General features: G+C 42.2%; 1 protein-coding gene across 1 annotated transcript in view; it reads left to right on the plus strand.

Annotated features, from left to right (window-relative positions):
- Positions 1-18013, plus strand: part of DNAH11 (dynein axonemal heavy chain 11) — a 270457-nt gene that overhangs the window by 90500 nt on the left and 161944 nt on the right. Inside the window, exons 31-37 of the mRNA XM_066584695.1 lie at positions 955-1095; positions 3724-3957; positions 5722-5853; positions 7617-7777; positions 14704-14860; positions 14944-15089; positions 15190-15306. Of these exons, the coding sequence (XP_066440792.1) occupies positions 955-1095; positions 3724-3957; positions 5722-5853; positions 7617-7777; positions 14704-14860; positions 14944-15089; positions 15190-15306 (1088 nt within the window). The remainder of the gene's footprint in view (positions 1-954; positions 1096-3723; positions 3958-5721; positions 5854-7616; positions 7778-14703; positions 14861-14943; positions 15090-15189; positions 15307-18013) is intronic.

Here is an 18013-nt window from a genome sequence, read left to right on the forward strand (position 1 = left end):
AAGATGACTTGGTTTCTCCTGTTGGTAACAATCACATTATGGATAAGATTTGACGCTTTGTGTCAGAAAAACAAAGCTCCAACCGCTGCAAGTATATATGACAAATTAATCTGCACAGAACTTTGGACTTACTTAAATAAAAAGACAAAGAATAATGACATGAAAATGGTTTGGGCTGCGGCCTGCCAGGTGCCATGTGATGTGTGCAGCTCCAATAATGCAGCATTATCTTCTACAGTGGTGGTTAACCAGTAACCACGCTACTCAAAAAGTGCCGTCCTCAAGAACATTTCTACCACAAAAGATTTGGTAGAATGAATTATGAAAATGATGAATCTATCATTAAAGAAGTATGGCGCGCCTTTTAGTTTGTCATACAAAATAGGCATTGTTCTTCAGAAATAACCAGTTATTGTGTGTATCCCCAGCCTGTATACTTAGAGCCAAGGATAAGATGCTTTCTTGATATCACACTACTACAGTAAGGTCGGTGTCACACGGGCGTGAGCGCATTTACGCACATATTTCAACTGCATATTTGCTCAATGGACATCGCATAGTTGTGCGAGCATGTGCGTGTCTTACTGTACTTTTTGCATGTGCAAAAAAAACCACGCATGTTCCCATTAATTGAAATTGCCAGTTAATCTAATTAGCTGAATATGTGCTCTTTCCCTGCACAAATTCACAGGAAAATAGAGCGGGCTGCATATTTTATTTCGCATACAAAACACGCTCATGTGAATAAAGCCATTGAAAGGCTGTACAAATACGCCCCTGCACAGGCCATAGGCTTCTGTCCAGAGCTGTGATACGTTGGCATTTACTGATATTTATACCGTCTCAGGTGTCAACTGATTAAACCAGTTTTTTCACAAACATTAAGTAAATATTTAATACTTAAATACTCAAGATTTGAGCAATGTGTGATTTATGTTATTTTATCTTTTTCAGGTGACACGACATTTAGCAAAACTTTTTGACAACATCGCTGACCTCCAGTTCCAAGAGCGGGTTGAAAACGAGGCGACTGGCATGTACAGCAAAGAGAAGGAGTTTGTCCCATTCAGTGTGACTTGCCAGTGTAGAGGACAGGTGATAACATATTATAACATAGCGGATGAAGGGTGCTTTTACACATAATGATTTATCGTTTGCTCGATGTCAGCGCTCGCTCGTTCACTTGTGCAGCCTGTTTATACAGGCAGATAAATCATTTGCAAGCTAAATTGTTCAGTTGCTCACATTCACTGTAGCACTGAATCAGAGCGACTGAACCATCAGTAATTAAACTGAACGATTACCTAATGAGCCAACGACGATTTTCATGCTCGCATGAAACGAATGATGAACGATAAGTGAACAAATTATCTTTCATCGTTCGATCGTTGGCCATATTTACACTAAACGATTACCATTCAAAATCGAATGGTCTAAATTGACCTTTTCAGACGTCCAAAATATCTAGTATAGGGCCAGCTTAATAAGAACCTAATTGCTTTGAGTTGTTAGTAATTTTATTATTTACCAGATGATGGTATACTGGGGCAGATTTAGATGTGTTGCAGCTGTAAAGCCAGTATGATAAGTCCTCAAAACCATTTCAAGTGACCTCTCTATTTAGCAACAACTAAGAAACTTCTGAAGCTGCTTAAAATGAATGTGCACAAATCTATGGAAAACATTTATTAAGACCTGCATTTTAAACATTAGTCTTAGGGCTTCTTCACATGACCATGTTTGCACGGTTATTTGTGCATGTAAAATCTATGCGTGCCAAACACAGAGAATAGAACCCATTGATTTCGATGGGTTTGTTCTCAGGAGTGCAGCAAAAACAAAACAGGACCTGCTGTATTTTCATGCATTTTGCAAAAATGTACACCAGGTCCAATCTGGTTTCTGGCGCAAGTAACATAAAAATATGATGGTCTGTCGTGGCAGCAGCCCCTCCCAACGACCCACGCCTCTTTTTAAAAATGTGTCGGATAGCAGTGAAGACAGTAAAAAGTCACAAAGTTTTCCATAAATCCCGACTTGTACAAACATTTGCTACTTTTTTTTTACACCAGAAACTATTGTAAAACGTTTTTTGACTGTCCTCCTATATTCTTATATAGTTTAGGCTCTGTTTGCCTCTGTGTTGGAGGCTCCGTCCGGAACCTGGGCGCAGATCTGGCGCAAAATCTAATATGCACTATTTCATCCAAGATAATATATGGTGTAATTCCGGAATCATGACGGAGTCCATTATAATCAATGGGGTCCGTTGAGCGCCGTTCACCTTCAGAATGTGCCGGATCACTTCTACTATTTTTGTTATTCAGCTCCTATGACAATTACAAACAACAGAGTAGCTTAACACAGATGTGAACAGATTCTTAGTGACATTTCAGAAGATAGTAATGGGGATCCAGGTGCTCAGACCCCCATTAGTGTTTGGAATAGGGCAGTTGTGCCAGTCCGCAGAGCTTTGTGATCCTTGAACTCCCAACGGGACTAACCATATAGAAAGAGAGAGAAATTCATGGGCCATTCCAAAGCACAACTTCTAGAGTTCTTCCAAGATGTGTCCCTGGCTCACTTCTCCCTGCTCTTCATCCTCATCTCTTTCCAGGAGACGTCAGTCAAGAGCAGAGATGAGGGGTTTGTTAGGTGCTTTTGCTGCTCGCTGAAGATACAGATCAGGAAGCACCCAGCAAACACTTAGTGGTTAATTAGCGTACAGCGTTTGAGTGAATAAAAGTACATTTTCTTCGGGATGCCTGATTCGTGATGGCTAATATGGGGGATGCTTAAACTATTTAGTGGTCAGGCATTTATGGGATGTATTTGTTGGGCTTTGCAATGCCCCATAAGTTAAAGAGGAATTGTCATGTCTGCATATCAGTGGGGCCAGCTGCATAGCTTACCAGCTGCACCCCTGCTGACTCCAGTAATGTCTCTCTTGTTTTACCTACTGCCTCCCTTTCCCTTGTATTGGCCCTTCTTAGTTTCTGCATGAATGTGTCTGTTGGGCGGTTCCCAAAACTCCTTGTCAATCAAGTTTGAAATCACCACCTAACAGTGAGCATCGGGGACCGTCCACCTGTCACATTCAGAGCTCTGGGAACTGAAACTAAGGCCTCCCTCACACAGGGCATTTTGTACAGCGTTTAGCGCTGCATGTTCAGCCCAGCGCTAAACGCTGTATAACGCACCCATTTATTTCAATGAGGCTGCTCACACAAGCGTTGCATCTTCTATTTTTGGGCGTTTTCAGCCCTGCGTCGCCCATTGAAATGAATGGGCAGCGGTTTCAGCACTGCTGAAAACGAGGCAACACTTGGTGCCGTGTTTTTGGCAGCGTTAACCGCTCACCGATTTTCGGGGGGAGGGCTTGCAATAGAAGCCCTACTCCGAAAATCAGTCCCAGCTAGGCTAGATAGAGAAAAAAAGAAAGTAATACTCACCTAGCCGCTGTGGTCCGGGTCGCGGCCGCTGGTCTCTGCCGCTGATCCGGGCTTCCCCTGCACTTACAAGTCTATTGCCGTAGGCCAGGTTTGAGAACCCCGCCTCCAGCAATAGAGTGTTGTGATTGGTTGTCGGCACTGGCTTGATGCCCAATCACAGCCCTTTATTGACTGTCTCAGCCAATCAGAGCTTGCCGCCGCTGAATGTAAAATTCTAAAAACACCCGTAGTTAAAATATATTCTATTGCATTTTTTCTATGTAATCAAAAGGTAGAACACTGGTTGAAGAATGTAGAAGACACGATGTGTGAAACTGTGCGGCATCATATAACTGAGGCTGTGGCTGCATATGAGGATAAGCCAAGGGAACAATGGATTTTAGACTTCCCAGCTCAGGTGGCATTGACCAGCTCCCAGATCTGGTGGACCATTGATGTTGGAATTGCATTTGACAGGATGGAAGAAGGGTTTGAAACTGCACTCAAAGATTATAATAAAAAACAGGTATGTCCTGCAAGTTGTAGAGTGACATTATATTTTCTAGCAATAAGAAAACTGCATTATATAACTACAATATGTCCTGAATTGTATTGCCTTATGTAATCAGCGTCTATTTGCTCTTCTCTTTATAGTGAAAATCCCACCTTGTACAATTTTTTTTTGCTGTAAATTGTTCCAAATTGTGCTAATTAATAACATCTTGATAATGGTTGGAGCATTATTTTTGTCACACAGCTTCAGATCATCTACCTTTCTTCATACAGATATAAAGTTAAAGGGGTTATCCAGTTGTAAACTATTGATGGCGACAGGATAGGCCATCAATAGTAGATCAGCCAAGGTCTGCTATCTGGAATCCCCTCCTATCAACTTTTAGCCAGGCCAGTGCGATTGTGCACTAAGCTGTTTTCTGCCAGAATCAGATGGCTCTGTTTTCATTGCAGTGGCCAGGCTTGGTATTACAGGCAAAGTTCCCAGTGAAGTAAGTGGGAAATTTATGTGTAATATCAAACTGGGACTCTTCAAAGGGAACAGTGAGAACTGTTTGCTTCCTGCAGAAAGCGGCTCAGTGCAAGAGCACACTGGTCTTGCTAACAGCTGATTAGCAGGGATCCAAGGCAAGAGATCCCTACCTGATCTACTATTGATAACCCATCCTAAGCATAGGCCATCAATAGTTTACAATTGTACAGCCCCTTTTAAAAGGTCTGTCCCATCAGAGATAACCCTTGTCAGAATGCAGTCCTTCTCTCAGCTAACCGCTAATTCTGATGGGGGAACCTGCAGTCAGCCAGACATTTCTTTTCCAGCAGCCACTCCAGGAAGAGTAAAGTATTACATGGTTTGCATTCAGATGAATGGTTGTCCTTGGGATGGCTCAGAGTCCACCAATACCATCTTCGTTTCAGCTCATAGATGGAAGTCCTGGGCAGAGGAACCCACTCTGGCATGCATGTGCCCTGACAAGACATAGAAATAAAAACTGTTTTCTGAAGACAACCCTCTAGGGCGCCTACCCACTAGCAATATGTTTTCTTGCAATGCAAGAGCGAGTGAAAATGCATGATTATGAAACCAATGATTTTCAATGGTTTCATACTCGTTTGTGATTGTTCACTCGAGCCTCACAGTGCAGAGAAAAATCTGAAATATTGCTCATTGTTTTCAATGGGGCCGGCGGCAGCAGCGCTAGCCCCATTGAAAACATAGGGAGTACATTGTGGACTTCTGCCACAGCTGTGACAGCTATGGCAAGAGATTCTTTTAACCCCGTAGGAACCACAGGGATGAAGGAATCCTCTGCCACAGCTGTGGCAGAAGTCCACAATGCTATCCCATTGCTTACAATGGGGATGGTGCTGCTGCGGCCCCATTGAAAGCAATAGGTTGCAGGCAATCCCCGCTGCAATGATTTTCGGGGAAGGGTTTGAAATATAAGCCCTTCCCTAAAAATCATCCCTAGCTGTAAATAAAAGTTAAAAAAATTTTTTTTTACTCACCTAGAAGAGCAGTCCGGCTTTTTCTCTCCGGCCCCGGCGGTCGTCTTCTGTCTTCTGGACAGATTTATGCACAGCTAATTTAACAGGGTTTATTGCTGTTGCGGATATACTACTGCTGAGGCTCATCATGTTTTCAACTAAAACGTAATATTATCTAGCTTTTCTTTACAAGTGCGGTTTTTGTCCTTGCCCTACTGCACATTTTTATGTCAGAACTTGCAATGGTCATCTGATGGGACAAACTGAACCTCCTTTCTTATATTTTCAGATTAATCAGTTAAATGCTCTTATTACCATGTTGTTGGGGGAACTCTCCCCTGGAGACAGGCAGAAAATCATGACAATCTGTACCATAGATGTCCATGCCAGGGATGTGGTTGCCAAGCTTGTTATGCATAAGGTAATAAGTTTATTTTGTTTTAAAGTTATTACAGGGCAATTTCACTTAAAAGGGTTGCGTCACGATAGACACTTCCTGATCTGTGAGGGTTCGACCGCTAGAACTCCCACTGATCTTGAGAATGGGTTCCTGAAAGTCCCTGCATGACTGGCGTGGTGGCTGCTCCTTTAATTTCAATGAGAGTGCTGGAGATTGAAGTTTAACCGCTATATCAAGTGTTTCACATATGGTGCTCAAAGAATTTATCATTCATCCCATGATATGTTTGAAGAGTACCTGCACTTTCATGCTGGAGCGCTCGTGCTCCGTGAGCCTTTTTCGGCTCCTTACAGAGCTGAGGACGGCCCCATATAGAACTTATATAGGGACGTCTTCAGCTGTCAGGAGGAACCGAAAACTGCCAACGGAGCACAAGCGCTCCAGCATGAAAGTGCAGGTATTCTTTAAACTACTACTGTGAGCAAAATGTATGCTCTGTGCATAACACAGGGAATCAATAAGAGAAGAATACAAGTAAAAGAATCTGTGAGTCATACCCCATTTGTTGGGTTTCACTTTTAATTTTGATCCATGTTAAGGCCACGGTCAGGCGAGCAATTTTTTCTGCGCATGTATAGGCGCGATAAAAAAATCGACTCCATAAGATCCAATGCTTTCCAATGAAAGTGGTCACATGTCCGTTTTTTGGAAGTGTAAGAAAATCGCGCCTGCAGAAGATAGGTCATGTGAGTGCAAATGCACCCGGTCATGCGATTTTTCTACACGCAATGTGCAATTTATTTTTTTTGCCCGCGCCTGAAAAAAAAGCTGTACATGATGTTGTGTACTTTTCTTCTACTCTTCATTCATGTTTAAGAAATTTTTCTTTTGCACAATAAAAACACTTGTTTCTCAAAGCCCAAACTTTTTCCCACTGTTATTAGAGCTTCATGATCGGCATAAAACTCCAGCTATTCTGCCTTTGTTTTTTTCTGTTCATTTTCTTTACATCGTTCATTATGTAGGGTAAATGGCACATTATTTTTTCTATAATTTTTTCAACACGTTATCCGGAGGGAAAAAAATGTTAGTTTTTTTTATATTTGGGCTTTTTTTTTCTGAATACTAGCCTTTCTTTTTTTTTGGAGTCCCACTGGAGGACTTGAATGTGCTATTCTTTGATCGCTTATGTGATACACTGTAATACATTGTATTGTAGTATACTATGCTTGTCGGTGTTATCCCTAATAGACTCACACACATTGCAGATTTGGAAGCCCTCGTCAGGCCCCTGGCTGGCATGGCAAGCCATCAGCATCCTGTGATTACAATGCGGGGGTGGTGCCAGCGGTTTGACAAAGGGGGCCGGCCCCTTAATATTTTGCCTGTATCTGTATGTTTTTGGAGCACTTCAAAGAAATTAACCGTAACTTCCCTCTGTGTGATCCACGTTGTTTGGCTGTTTTTTTAAAGGAGTGGTCCAGGATTAGAAAAACATGATTGTCTTCTTTACAAAAAGTGCCATAGTTCGTGTGATATTGCAGTTCAGTGGACTATCTTCTTCAGTTGAGCTAAACTGCAATACAAGATTATTATAAGATACCATGTATTTCTAGCCTAACCTGTATGGTGAGCATGAGTGACCAAACTTGCTTAGGCTTATGTATGATGCTTATTTGAGCACACTTTTACATATGATGAATTACTTTATATTTATTGCAATCTAGTTTCATAACATTATTCTTTTTTTTTAATCTCTTCAATATTTTTTCTTACTCTTAAAGGTGACTAGTGCTCAAGATTTTGCTTGGTTGTCTCAACTAAGACATCGTTGGGATGACAAACAAAAGCACTGCTTTGCCAATATCTGTGATGCCCAGTTCCAATATTCCTATGAATATTTAGGAAATACACCCCGGCTGGTTATTACACCTTTGACTGACAGGTAAATAAGTTCCGTGGAACATGTTGTAACCAAAATTCTTTGTCGTCGAAGGCATTTTGTTAACTTTCACTATCCCTCCAGAATTTGTGGCCCGAGGCGAACAACTAATCATTCTGAGTCTCACTTTCAGCACCCTTAGCAATTACCTGATTTTGCCAAGGGTAACATTGGATAGCCACGCATTTCACCTGAAGAAGCCCCTGCTGGGGAAAAGAAGTATTACAGGATGGTTATTAACCTGAATGGCAGTTCTCTAATACCAGTTCAGCAGAAGATCTGCCAGAGCAAGAGTCGCTCTTAGGCCTCATGCACATGGGCGAGCTGGATTCCATTTTTCCTAGTAATGATGTAGAATTCGCGACCTTTCTGCAGTAAGTGCCGCTGATTGGATGGCTTCCATTGATTTCAATGGAAGTCGTCCGTGCAGAATAGTCTCCTGCGGCAAACTACATCCTCCCCGTCTCACAGCTGAGCTTCTTCCTGGTGACGGGGCTTTGAATACCCCACCTTTTGCAAAGCGCTCTGTGATTGGCTAACTGAGCCCCAGCCAGGCAATCACAGCCGGCGCTCGATCAGCCAATAACAGCCACTCAGTGATGTTATTCATAGCGCGCGCTTTGCTGGATGCAGGTTATTCAAAGCCCTGTCACCAGGAAGAAGCTCAGCTGCAAGACGGGGAGAACGCAGTTTACAGCAGTACTGCCGAAGTCCATCGGGAGGCATTGGGACGCCGCAGACCAGGTGAGCATAAACCCCCCACCCTATGAAAACAAGACACTGTGCCTCTTTTGGGGCAAAAATTAATATAAGACAGTGTCTTATTTTGGGGAAAACAAAGTATTAACCATGTTTTTTGTGTATAATCTGTTTAACTGAAAAGAAAACAGTTTCCATTGGCAGAGGTTGACCTGTGTGGGAATTTATGTTTTCACAAATAGTGAACCAACTTTTAAGGCTCAGAGTTGTTTTAAAGCATCAGATGCCTCCTGTCAGGTATAAAACTGTGGCTGCCGTTTCCACCTTATACTGAACTTGTGCACTTGAGAGAGAATGCAGGAAGGAAAGAATTGTCTTTGAGTCAAGGGGAATTCTTTCATCCTCAGACACCAACGGAATGAAAAAGCAGTTCTCCCGTCTAAATTACCTCAAAGAGACAAATTGGGGAAAAGACGTTTCTCAATGCAATTATAGTTTTATTCTTTGGAGACTGGTGGTGTCACTTGCTATACCACAGAAGGCTGGTTGTGAGTATTAACATGAACAGCCAGTGTTTTTACTCGTAGCATCAAAGCAAAGAAGATTACCACCCAGTGGAGTAGATTTCTTGGGAAATATTTTACATGCGCCTTTTAAAGCAGATGACATTTTTTTTTAAGTTTGTATATTACTGCTTTCCAAAAAAAACACATTGCTTCTCAGTGGCACCTTGTCTGCCTTGCTGTCTTAGGCCTTAGTCACACGGGCATTTTTTCCCGCGATTTGCGGATCGCATGACGGATGCGCATCCGCAAATCGCGTGACCGGGGCCGAAAAATCGCCCGAAAATACTGCTCCTAGCCGCGTTTCAATAGAAACGGGCCGGAGCTGTCCAGCGCATTGAATTCAATGGAGCCGGCAATACAGCCGGCTCCATTGAAAGCAATGCGCTGCGGGCGATCGCAGGATGAATTTTCGGGAAGGGCTTAAATATATAAGCCCTTCCCGGAAATGCATCCAGAAATGTGTAAAAACAAAAAAAATATATATACTCACCTTGTCCCGGCAGACGGAGTTCAGCCGCAGCCGGCGGCAGTTCTCCTGAACTGCTCAGAGAATGAGCTGCCTCTGATTGGTCACAGCCTGACCAATCAGAGGCAGCTCTCACTCACACCCATTCATGAATGGGTGTGAGGGAGAGCTGCCCCTGATTCGTCCCTGCGCTGAGCCAATCAGAGGCAGCACTCACTCACCCATTCATGAATTCATGAATGGGTGTGAGTGAGAGCTGCCTCTGATTGGTCAGGCTGTGACCAATCAGAGGCAGCTCATTCAGCAGGCGGAGATTTTAAATCCCCGGCTGCTGAATACTACTCTGAGCAGTTCAGGAGAACTGCCGCCGGCCGCGGCTGAACTCCGTCTGCCGGGACAAGGTGAGTATATATATTTTTTTTGTTTTTACACATTTCTGGATGAATTTCAGGGAAGGGCTTATATATTTAAGCCCTTCCCGAAAATTCATCCCGCGATCGCCGGCAGCCCATTGCTTTCAATGGAGCCTGCTGTATTGCCAACTCCATTGAATTCAATGGGCAAACATCATTCTTCTCTGCCACAGCTGTTACAGCTGTGGCAGAGGAGAATGATTTGTGTAGTATATGTTCTTAATGGGGTCGGCGCTGCTGCCGCCGGCCCCATTGAGCGCATATAGAGAAGAGAACAGGAATCGCAGATAGGTGCGATCTGCGATTTCTGTTCTATAATTTATCGGACGAGCGCATAAAAAGCGCTCATGTTTATAAAATCGCCGGACGTATGCGCATGCGCAAATCGCGTGTAGAAATGCCCGTCTGACTGAGCCCTTAGGTAGTGCAGCATGTCAGCCCTTACAGGTCCTTATTTACCTGGCAAATATCATGAGTAGTAGAAACAATAATTACTCCATGTAATTACGCATTCTAGATTTTCTACTGTACTTCACACAGCTGAGAGTTTGTTCCAAAGTTTTACAGTCTAGATTGTCTTGTGCTTACACAGATACTGGCGGGGGACCGGCTCATGCTGCCTTATTTATAATACTATATTTAGCAAAAGATGGCTTGGACCATTTTACAGAACAGCTTGGCCAAAAATGCATCATGCAACAGGATAATGCTTCTAAGCACACTAGCAAATCTACCTCAGAATGGCTGAGAATAAAATAAATCAAGGTGCCTTAATGGCCTAGTCAAAGTCCAGACCTCAACTCAATAGAAATACTGTAGCAGGACCTTAAGAGACCTGCGCATAAACCTCAGTGAACAGAAGTCACGTTGCAAAGGATGAACCAAAGTTCCTCCAAAACAATTTGAGAAACTGATAAAGTCATACAGAAAACAATTACTTCAAGCTATTACTGCTAATGACACGATGTAACTTGTCATGTGCTGTTATTCATCTGAGATTGTATTCATCTAATTTTAAGACCTGCTAATGATCAGATGTTTTTTTTGTTACATCCTGATATGAAAAACCATAGAAGATGTACTTAGTTTTCCACATGACTGCATATACACTAAACCAATCTGATTTCCATTCAATAGAAATATGCTATGTTGCTTCAATGCATCAGCACATTACTGTAGGTATAATGCATCAGTTTGGATATCGGGTAGCTTATTTCACAAATGATTGCCCTCCTCAAGGTTTTTAAATCTTCCTAATTGGCTAAGTTGGAGACTGTCCTTTTGTCAGGGCTCACACCAAGTAACTCCTGTTCTTGAGGCGGCAGCTCTCCCTGCTGAGCTATCCAGCCATCTGGTCAACTCCCCTGCTGAGCTTAGCCATGATCTTGTACTCCTGGTCTGGTTCCCTATCCAGGTCCTGCGTTACTTCTGATTAGGCAAACTATAAAAGCCTGGCCCTGAAACTGTATCAGTGTGTGATTATTGAGCTCCCTGTCAATAGTCTAGCTCCTCTTCCTAACCCAATCCTTTATACCTGCAAACTGCTACCACCTGTTACCGACTCCTGGATTTCCTCTGACAACGTTACCTGCTTTCTCCCTTGTACCTGATAACACCCGTTACCATATAATCATAGAATGGTAGGCTTGGAAGGGACCTCCAGAGTCATCTGGTTCAACCCCCTGCTCAGTGCAGGATCCACTAAATCATCCCAGACAGATATTTGTCCAGCCTTTGTTTGAACACTTCCATTGAAGGAGAACTCGCCACCTCCCGTGGTAACCTGTTCCACTCATTGATCACCCTCACTGTCAGAAAGTTGTTTTTTTTAATATCTTATTTGTGTTTCCTCCCTTTCAGTTTCATCCCACTGCTTCTAGTCTTTCCTTGTGCAAATGAGAATAGGGCTGATCCCTCTGCACTGTGACAGCCCTTCAGATATTTGTAGACCACTATTATGTCTCCTTTTTTGCAAGCTAAACATTCCCAGATGCTTTAACCATTCCTCATAAGACATGATTTGCAGACCGCTCACCATCTTGGTAACTCTTCTTTGAACTTGCTCCAGTTTGTCTATGTCTTTTTTAAAGTGGGGTGCCCAGAACTGGACACAGTATTCCAGATGAGGTCTGACTAAGGAAGCGCAGAAGGGGATAATTTCCTCACATGAACTAGACTCTATGCTTCTTTTAATACATCCCATAATTGTGTTTGCCTTTTTGGCTGCTGCATCACATTGTTGACTCATGTTCAGTCTATGATCTATTAGTATACCCAAGTCTTTTTAACATGTGCTACTGCTTAGCCTATTTCCTCCCATTCTGTTTGTGCTTTTTTCATTTTTCCTGCCCAGATGTAGGACATCTTTGCATTTTAACTTGTTAAATACCATTCTGTTAGTCGCTGACCACCTTTTAAGCTTTTCTAGATCTTTTTGAATCCTTTCTCTCTTCCCTAGTGTTAGCTTTCCCTCCTAGCTTTGTGTCATCAGCAAATTTGATCAGTTTCCCATCAATTCTCTTCTCCAGATCATTTATAAAATGTTGAACAACACTGGGCCTAGGACAGAGCCTTGTGGTACCCCACTTGATACATTCTTCCACTTGTATGTGCAGCCATTTATGACCACTCTTTGAGTACGATCAATCAGCCAGTTGTGAATCCATCTAACAGTTGCCTCGTCAATCCCATATTCGGTCATTTTTTTCAATAAGTATGGTATGAGATACTTTGTCAAATGCTTTACTAAAGTCAAGATATACTATATCCACCGCATTTCCCTAATCAACCCAGTTGTTGATTCTCTCATAGAAGGAAATTAGATTCATGGCATGACTTTCAATTCACTGAACAGGAATAGTCCAGAATAAGTATAGGCCTTTCACTGAATGGACTACTTAAAAATTTACTTTTATTAATTAATGTTAAAAACCTTCCTGTTAGAGACTAAGCGAACAAACATCCAATCGGATAATTCCTTGCGGAAATAAATTATAACGTATAATCAGGATTTATTGTGGGTACATCTAACTCCACTCCCCTTATACATGAAGTCTGGCATGACTTGTATGTTACAAACCCATGCTGACTGTGGCTAATTACTCCATATTTTTGCATACATGCTGTTTAATAATTTGTTCAAAGATCTTTCTCGGTATGGAAGTCAGGCTCACAGGCCTGTCGTTTCCTGGATCCACCTTCTTCCCTTTTTTGAAGATAGGGACAACTTCTGGGACTTTTTTCCCCCAGGAATTTTCAAAGATTATTCCTGGAGAACAGGAGAATTGACTCCTGTCTTTCCTTGACTACGCTCTCTCTTCTTGGGTTACAATACAAGAGACTTCTACCCAGAACCAGAATGGTTACATCTTTACTTTTCATTTTCCTTGGCTCAGTTGTACAGGATATTTGAGTTCACACACAAGTCTGCAATTGTCAGTAAATACCAGTGGTGAAGTGTACTCTTCTACATCTCTTTCGGGACTCCCCATGGGTGACTGTTTTTTTGGGGGGGCAGTTGATGCCTACTAGAGATGAGCGAACGTACTCGTTTAGGGCTATTTCGCAATCGAGCATCGCTTTTTTCGAGTAACTGCCTACTCGTGCGAAAAGATTCGGGGGGCGCCGGGGGTATGTGGGGGGGTTGCAGAGGGGAGTGTGGGGGGGGAGAGAGAGAGAGAGCTCCCCACTGCTCGCAACGCACAAACTCGCGCAAGATACTTACCCATGTGAATAAGCCCTTTGACTTGAAAATAAATTAAAGAATTTATAAAAAAAAAAAAAAAGACCACCTGTAATATTTCTTTTACACAATGATTAAGCTTTATTTGTATAAAACCATAAACCTTTAGAATGGAGACATCTGTAATACAGATTTTCACTATTTTATACATTATTCTTCCTGCAGAACTCCGTTGTCCTTCTCTATAGCATTGATTTCCTCTGGGGTAATAACTACGTAAACAGAGGAGATAGAATCAATTCGCCAGGTTTAAAATTTGCAGCGAATCGCAGAAACTGATTTTCATTTTGGAAGATCAATGAAGAATAGAATTTTTTAAAGATTCACTCATCTCTACCAACAAATCATTTGTGCTGCAGCTGGATGTCAGTGCTCAGCCGGGAGGATGGAGCGCTGAGATCAAGGGATACACTGACTGCATAGTCTCAGCATGGGAGATGCTGCAGGGCATCTCTTCTGATTTGTAATTCCTCAGCATCAGAAGGAACTACAGTGTATATTCATCCTGGGAGACAAGACTGCCTTTGGGCAGTGAATTAAGAGGGGATTGGACCCCCTAATATGATCTAAAAAAATAACGACATCTTAAATTGTAAGAAATAAACTTCTGGGCAATACAGTAGCTGTTCCAAAGTTTCCAAAAAGTTTAGCAGGATCGCTAACCTCTCTACTTAGGGAGAGCACCTAGAAGGTGAGTGAGGAGACGTATAAGGCCATTCATGCTCCTCTGGGTAATATGCAAAAAAGGAAGATGGAACAATACCTCTGCAGCGCCACCTATTGGAAGGCAGCATTCCTGCAAGTCAATGTTAGACTCTTTATACAAGCCTTGTAACAATGACTAGGAATTGAAAGTCAAGCCAGAATCCATACACAGTCAGCTGTTTCGGGGTGTTTGCCCCCTCATCAGTGTGCAGTAGTTTATTTCATGATTGCCTCTACCTTCACTCAAAAGGCGTACTTCTTTACTGGCGTTGTTTTATGCTTGTCCAGCCTGTTGCTGACATTATTTTTCTAAGACTTAATTTGTTGTTCCTTGTAAGGTGCTACATCACCCTAACACAGTCCCTGCATCTAACCATGAGTGGCGCTCCAGCCGGCCCTGCTGGAACAGGAAAAACTGAAACCACCAAAGATTTAGGTCGGGCCCTGGGGGTGATGGTATACGTTTTCAACTGCTCCGAACAGATGGATTATAAAGTAAGTTAAATGGTAAATTCACAATCTGTGCTTCCTAAAACATTTCTTCCCACAGTGCAGTTTCATTGCAATTTATTTTGCAGTCTGTAGGAAACATATATAAAGGCCTGGCGCAGACTGGAGCCTGGGGATGTTTTGATGAATTTAACAGGATTGCAGTAGAAGTTCTGTCAGTGGTTGCAGTACAAGTGAAAAGTATTCAAGATGCCATTCACAACAAGAAAAAGAGGCAAGTAGAGAATCTATCCAGAAATGATAACTTACATCAAATCAAAATGTAATCTTTTGCGAAGAACGCATTTCACAGCTTGTCCCTCTCCTCCTGACAGATTCTTTTTCCTTGGAGAAAACATCACATTGAAGCCATCAGTGGGAATATTTATCACTATGAACCCTGGTTATGCCGGCCGCACAGAACTGCCGGAGAATCTCAAGGCCCTTTTCAGGCAAGCTGTTGGAGCGCTATCGCCATCTATTGTTGCTTTCTTTACTAGCATGTGTTTTATTTTATTTTAAAAATGGTTATAATATATGCTTTAGGCATTTTCACCCCAGGAAAGTAAGCATGGCATCCCTATAGCTTCACCATACAATATATATTTTAGATCTCCTTTATGCTTGCATTTACTTTGCTTATCTTAATTTACTAAAAGAACATTCAGCAGGTATTTTTTACACTCCCTGATCATTTTCCTATTTTAGGACTAAGGTTACACTGTAGTTTACTGCAAAAAAAAACAACAAATCGCTCTGAAATTTCCGTCCATTGCGTTGCATTGAATCTTTTCAATATCTCCCTGTCAAGTAACTATTAATTGGATTTCTGAGCAATTTGAAAATAGTTGAGTGATGTGAAAAGTGCTTGGAAATCACTTGAAAATTGCTTTAAGGCTTTAAATATTCTATAAAAAAGTCTTGCTATTGGCCAAACCAAACTGCACAAAAAAACGTCAAAACCTGCATGTGTGATTCCAGTCTGGAGGTGCATTCAAATTTGTGGCTTGTATGAAGGAAAGCCTAAGGCCTTATTCACACAGTGAAATATTATTGCGGATTTGATATGTAAAAACTTGTGTGAACATGCGCTTAGGCCGGTTTCACACAGCAGAGAAAATCGCGTGAGATTTGTGCATTGTGAGATGTACAAATCTTGCGCAAATATGAACCCCATTCTTTTGAATGAAGTCATATACATGAGCTATGCGATGTGGGAAAAAATGGGAAGTCAAAGGGAAACACTCCGTTCCTTTATCGCGTGTGAAACTCATGTGAGAGAATCAGAATTTCACAAATGAGATGCATTTTTGCTTCAAAAACATCTCACATCTGTGAGTAAATCGCACGCTGGCGAGCGCAAAATAACGGGCCGAAGTTCTCGACACGATATCGCTCTTGCCTGTGTGTAGGTAGCCTTAGGCTGAAATCACGCAGGCCATTTTTGTGGCAGATTTTTTGAGCTGAAGTCAGGAGGAGATCTGAAGAGAATGATAAGTGAAAACAAAACCGACTGCTACCGTACTTCTGTCTTTTGTATCCACTCCTGTGCTTGACAAAAAACATACTAAAAACTGCCATAGAAAGAGCATCGCTGATTCCAGCAGTAGGGTATATCCACATGGGTAGTAAACCCTGCAGCACAATATCATCCGGAAGATCCCTGGCATTTACTGTAGTAACAAAGCTGATGAGAGTTTAAGAAACCTTAATCACATTCTGTGGGGGAAAAAGCAGAATTGATCTGCGATGCAGAGTTACAATTTGCAGCGTATCAATTGCATGCTGCTTATATGCACTCTGGAATTCACTAATGAGCAAGGTGAAAATTCATGGCAAAATTTACAAAAATTTGCATGTAACATATGCAGATTTTGTTTCTGAGGGTGCCTTCACCCAAGCATGTTTATGTACGTGCATACGCGCGCACAAAAACATGCGTCTATTACAACCACTGCATTCCCTATAGTGTGTTCACATGTCTGCGTTTTACAGGCATGCGCTTGTAAAGACAGACATGCGTGCACCGTAGGGAATGCACGCATTGCCTTCAATGGAGCAGCGGCTGCTGCCAGCGGCTCCATTGAAGGAAATGGTTCTGCCAGTACCCCTGAAGTGATTTTCAGGGAAGAGCTTTACGTATAAGCTCTTCTCTAAAAATCATCCCTTTTAGTGTTAATAAAAGGGGGTGATTCACTAAAAGGGATGATTTTTAAGGAAGAGCTTATGCTTAAAGCTCTTCCCTGAAAATCATGTCAGGGGTGCCAGCAGACCATTGCTTTCAATGGAGCCGCTGGCAGCAGCCGCAGCTCCATTGAAGACAATGCATGGACCTTCACACACACATGTTTCTGAGCGTACAGGGGTGCACACCTTGGCGGAATTTTCGCTGTAGATATTCTGCCCCACGTGGCCACAGCCTTAAGGGTATGTTCACAAGCAGCAGCTCCTGTGCAGAAATTACTAACTCTCCTATACATCTGAAAGTAGCCAGCAGAAATCCCTGAAAATGCTGCAATAAATCTACGGCGCGTGAACATCCTGTGTAGCTTGTATCTAGAAGTCCTCTGTAAGGCCCTCTTTACATGAGCAAATGCACATTTGCATTTGCCTGAGCACTGCATATTTGCGTAACGAACATTGCTTTTTTGCACGCGCATCACCGTATTTTACTGTACTTTTTGCACCCACAAGGCATGTACATTAGCGCACCACAAACAAAGACGCACCGATCTAAAAGGCTAATTAGTCTGAGTTCCAGATGTGTTCCTTTTCCTGCGCAATTACACAGTGTGTCACACATCTCCTAGTGTATTGCACAGGCATTTGCGCATCCCCATTAACTTCTATGCGGAATTTAGGTGCGCAGGAAAATAGAGCATGCTGTGTTTTGTTTTTTTTGCGCAACTGAAATGTGCAGGAATAATATATCCATATGTATAAACCCATTAAAATCAATGGGTTCTATTGCTACAAAACCTACTTCCCATTTACAGCAGCAGCTATTGTTACTGCAGATTTCAGGGCATTCATATTATATTCTGGATTTGCTGCAGATTTTCCACAAGGAACAAAATAAAAGAGTTCCGCATTCTGTCCACCAGTTTAATCATTAGTGCAGCGTAACATTCCATTAATTTTAGGTAAATTTTGGTTTCT

Source organism: Eleutherodactylus coqui, chromosome 12 (genome assembly GCF_035609145.1).
Source record: "Eleutherodactylus coqui strain aEleCoq1 chromosome 12, aEleCoq1.hap1, whole genome shotgun sequence".
Classification (NCBI taxonomy): domain Eukaryota; kingdom Metazoa; phylum Chordata; class Amphibia; order Anura; family Eleutherodactylidae; genus Eleutherodactylus; species Eleutherodactylus coqui.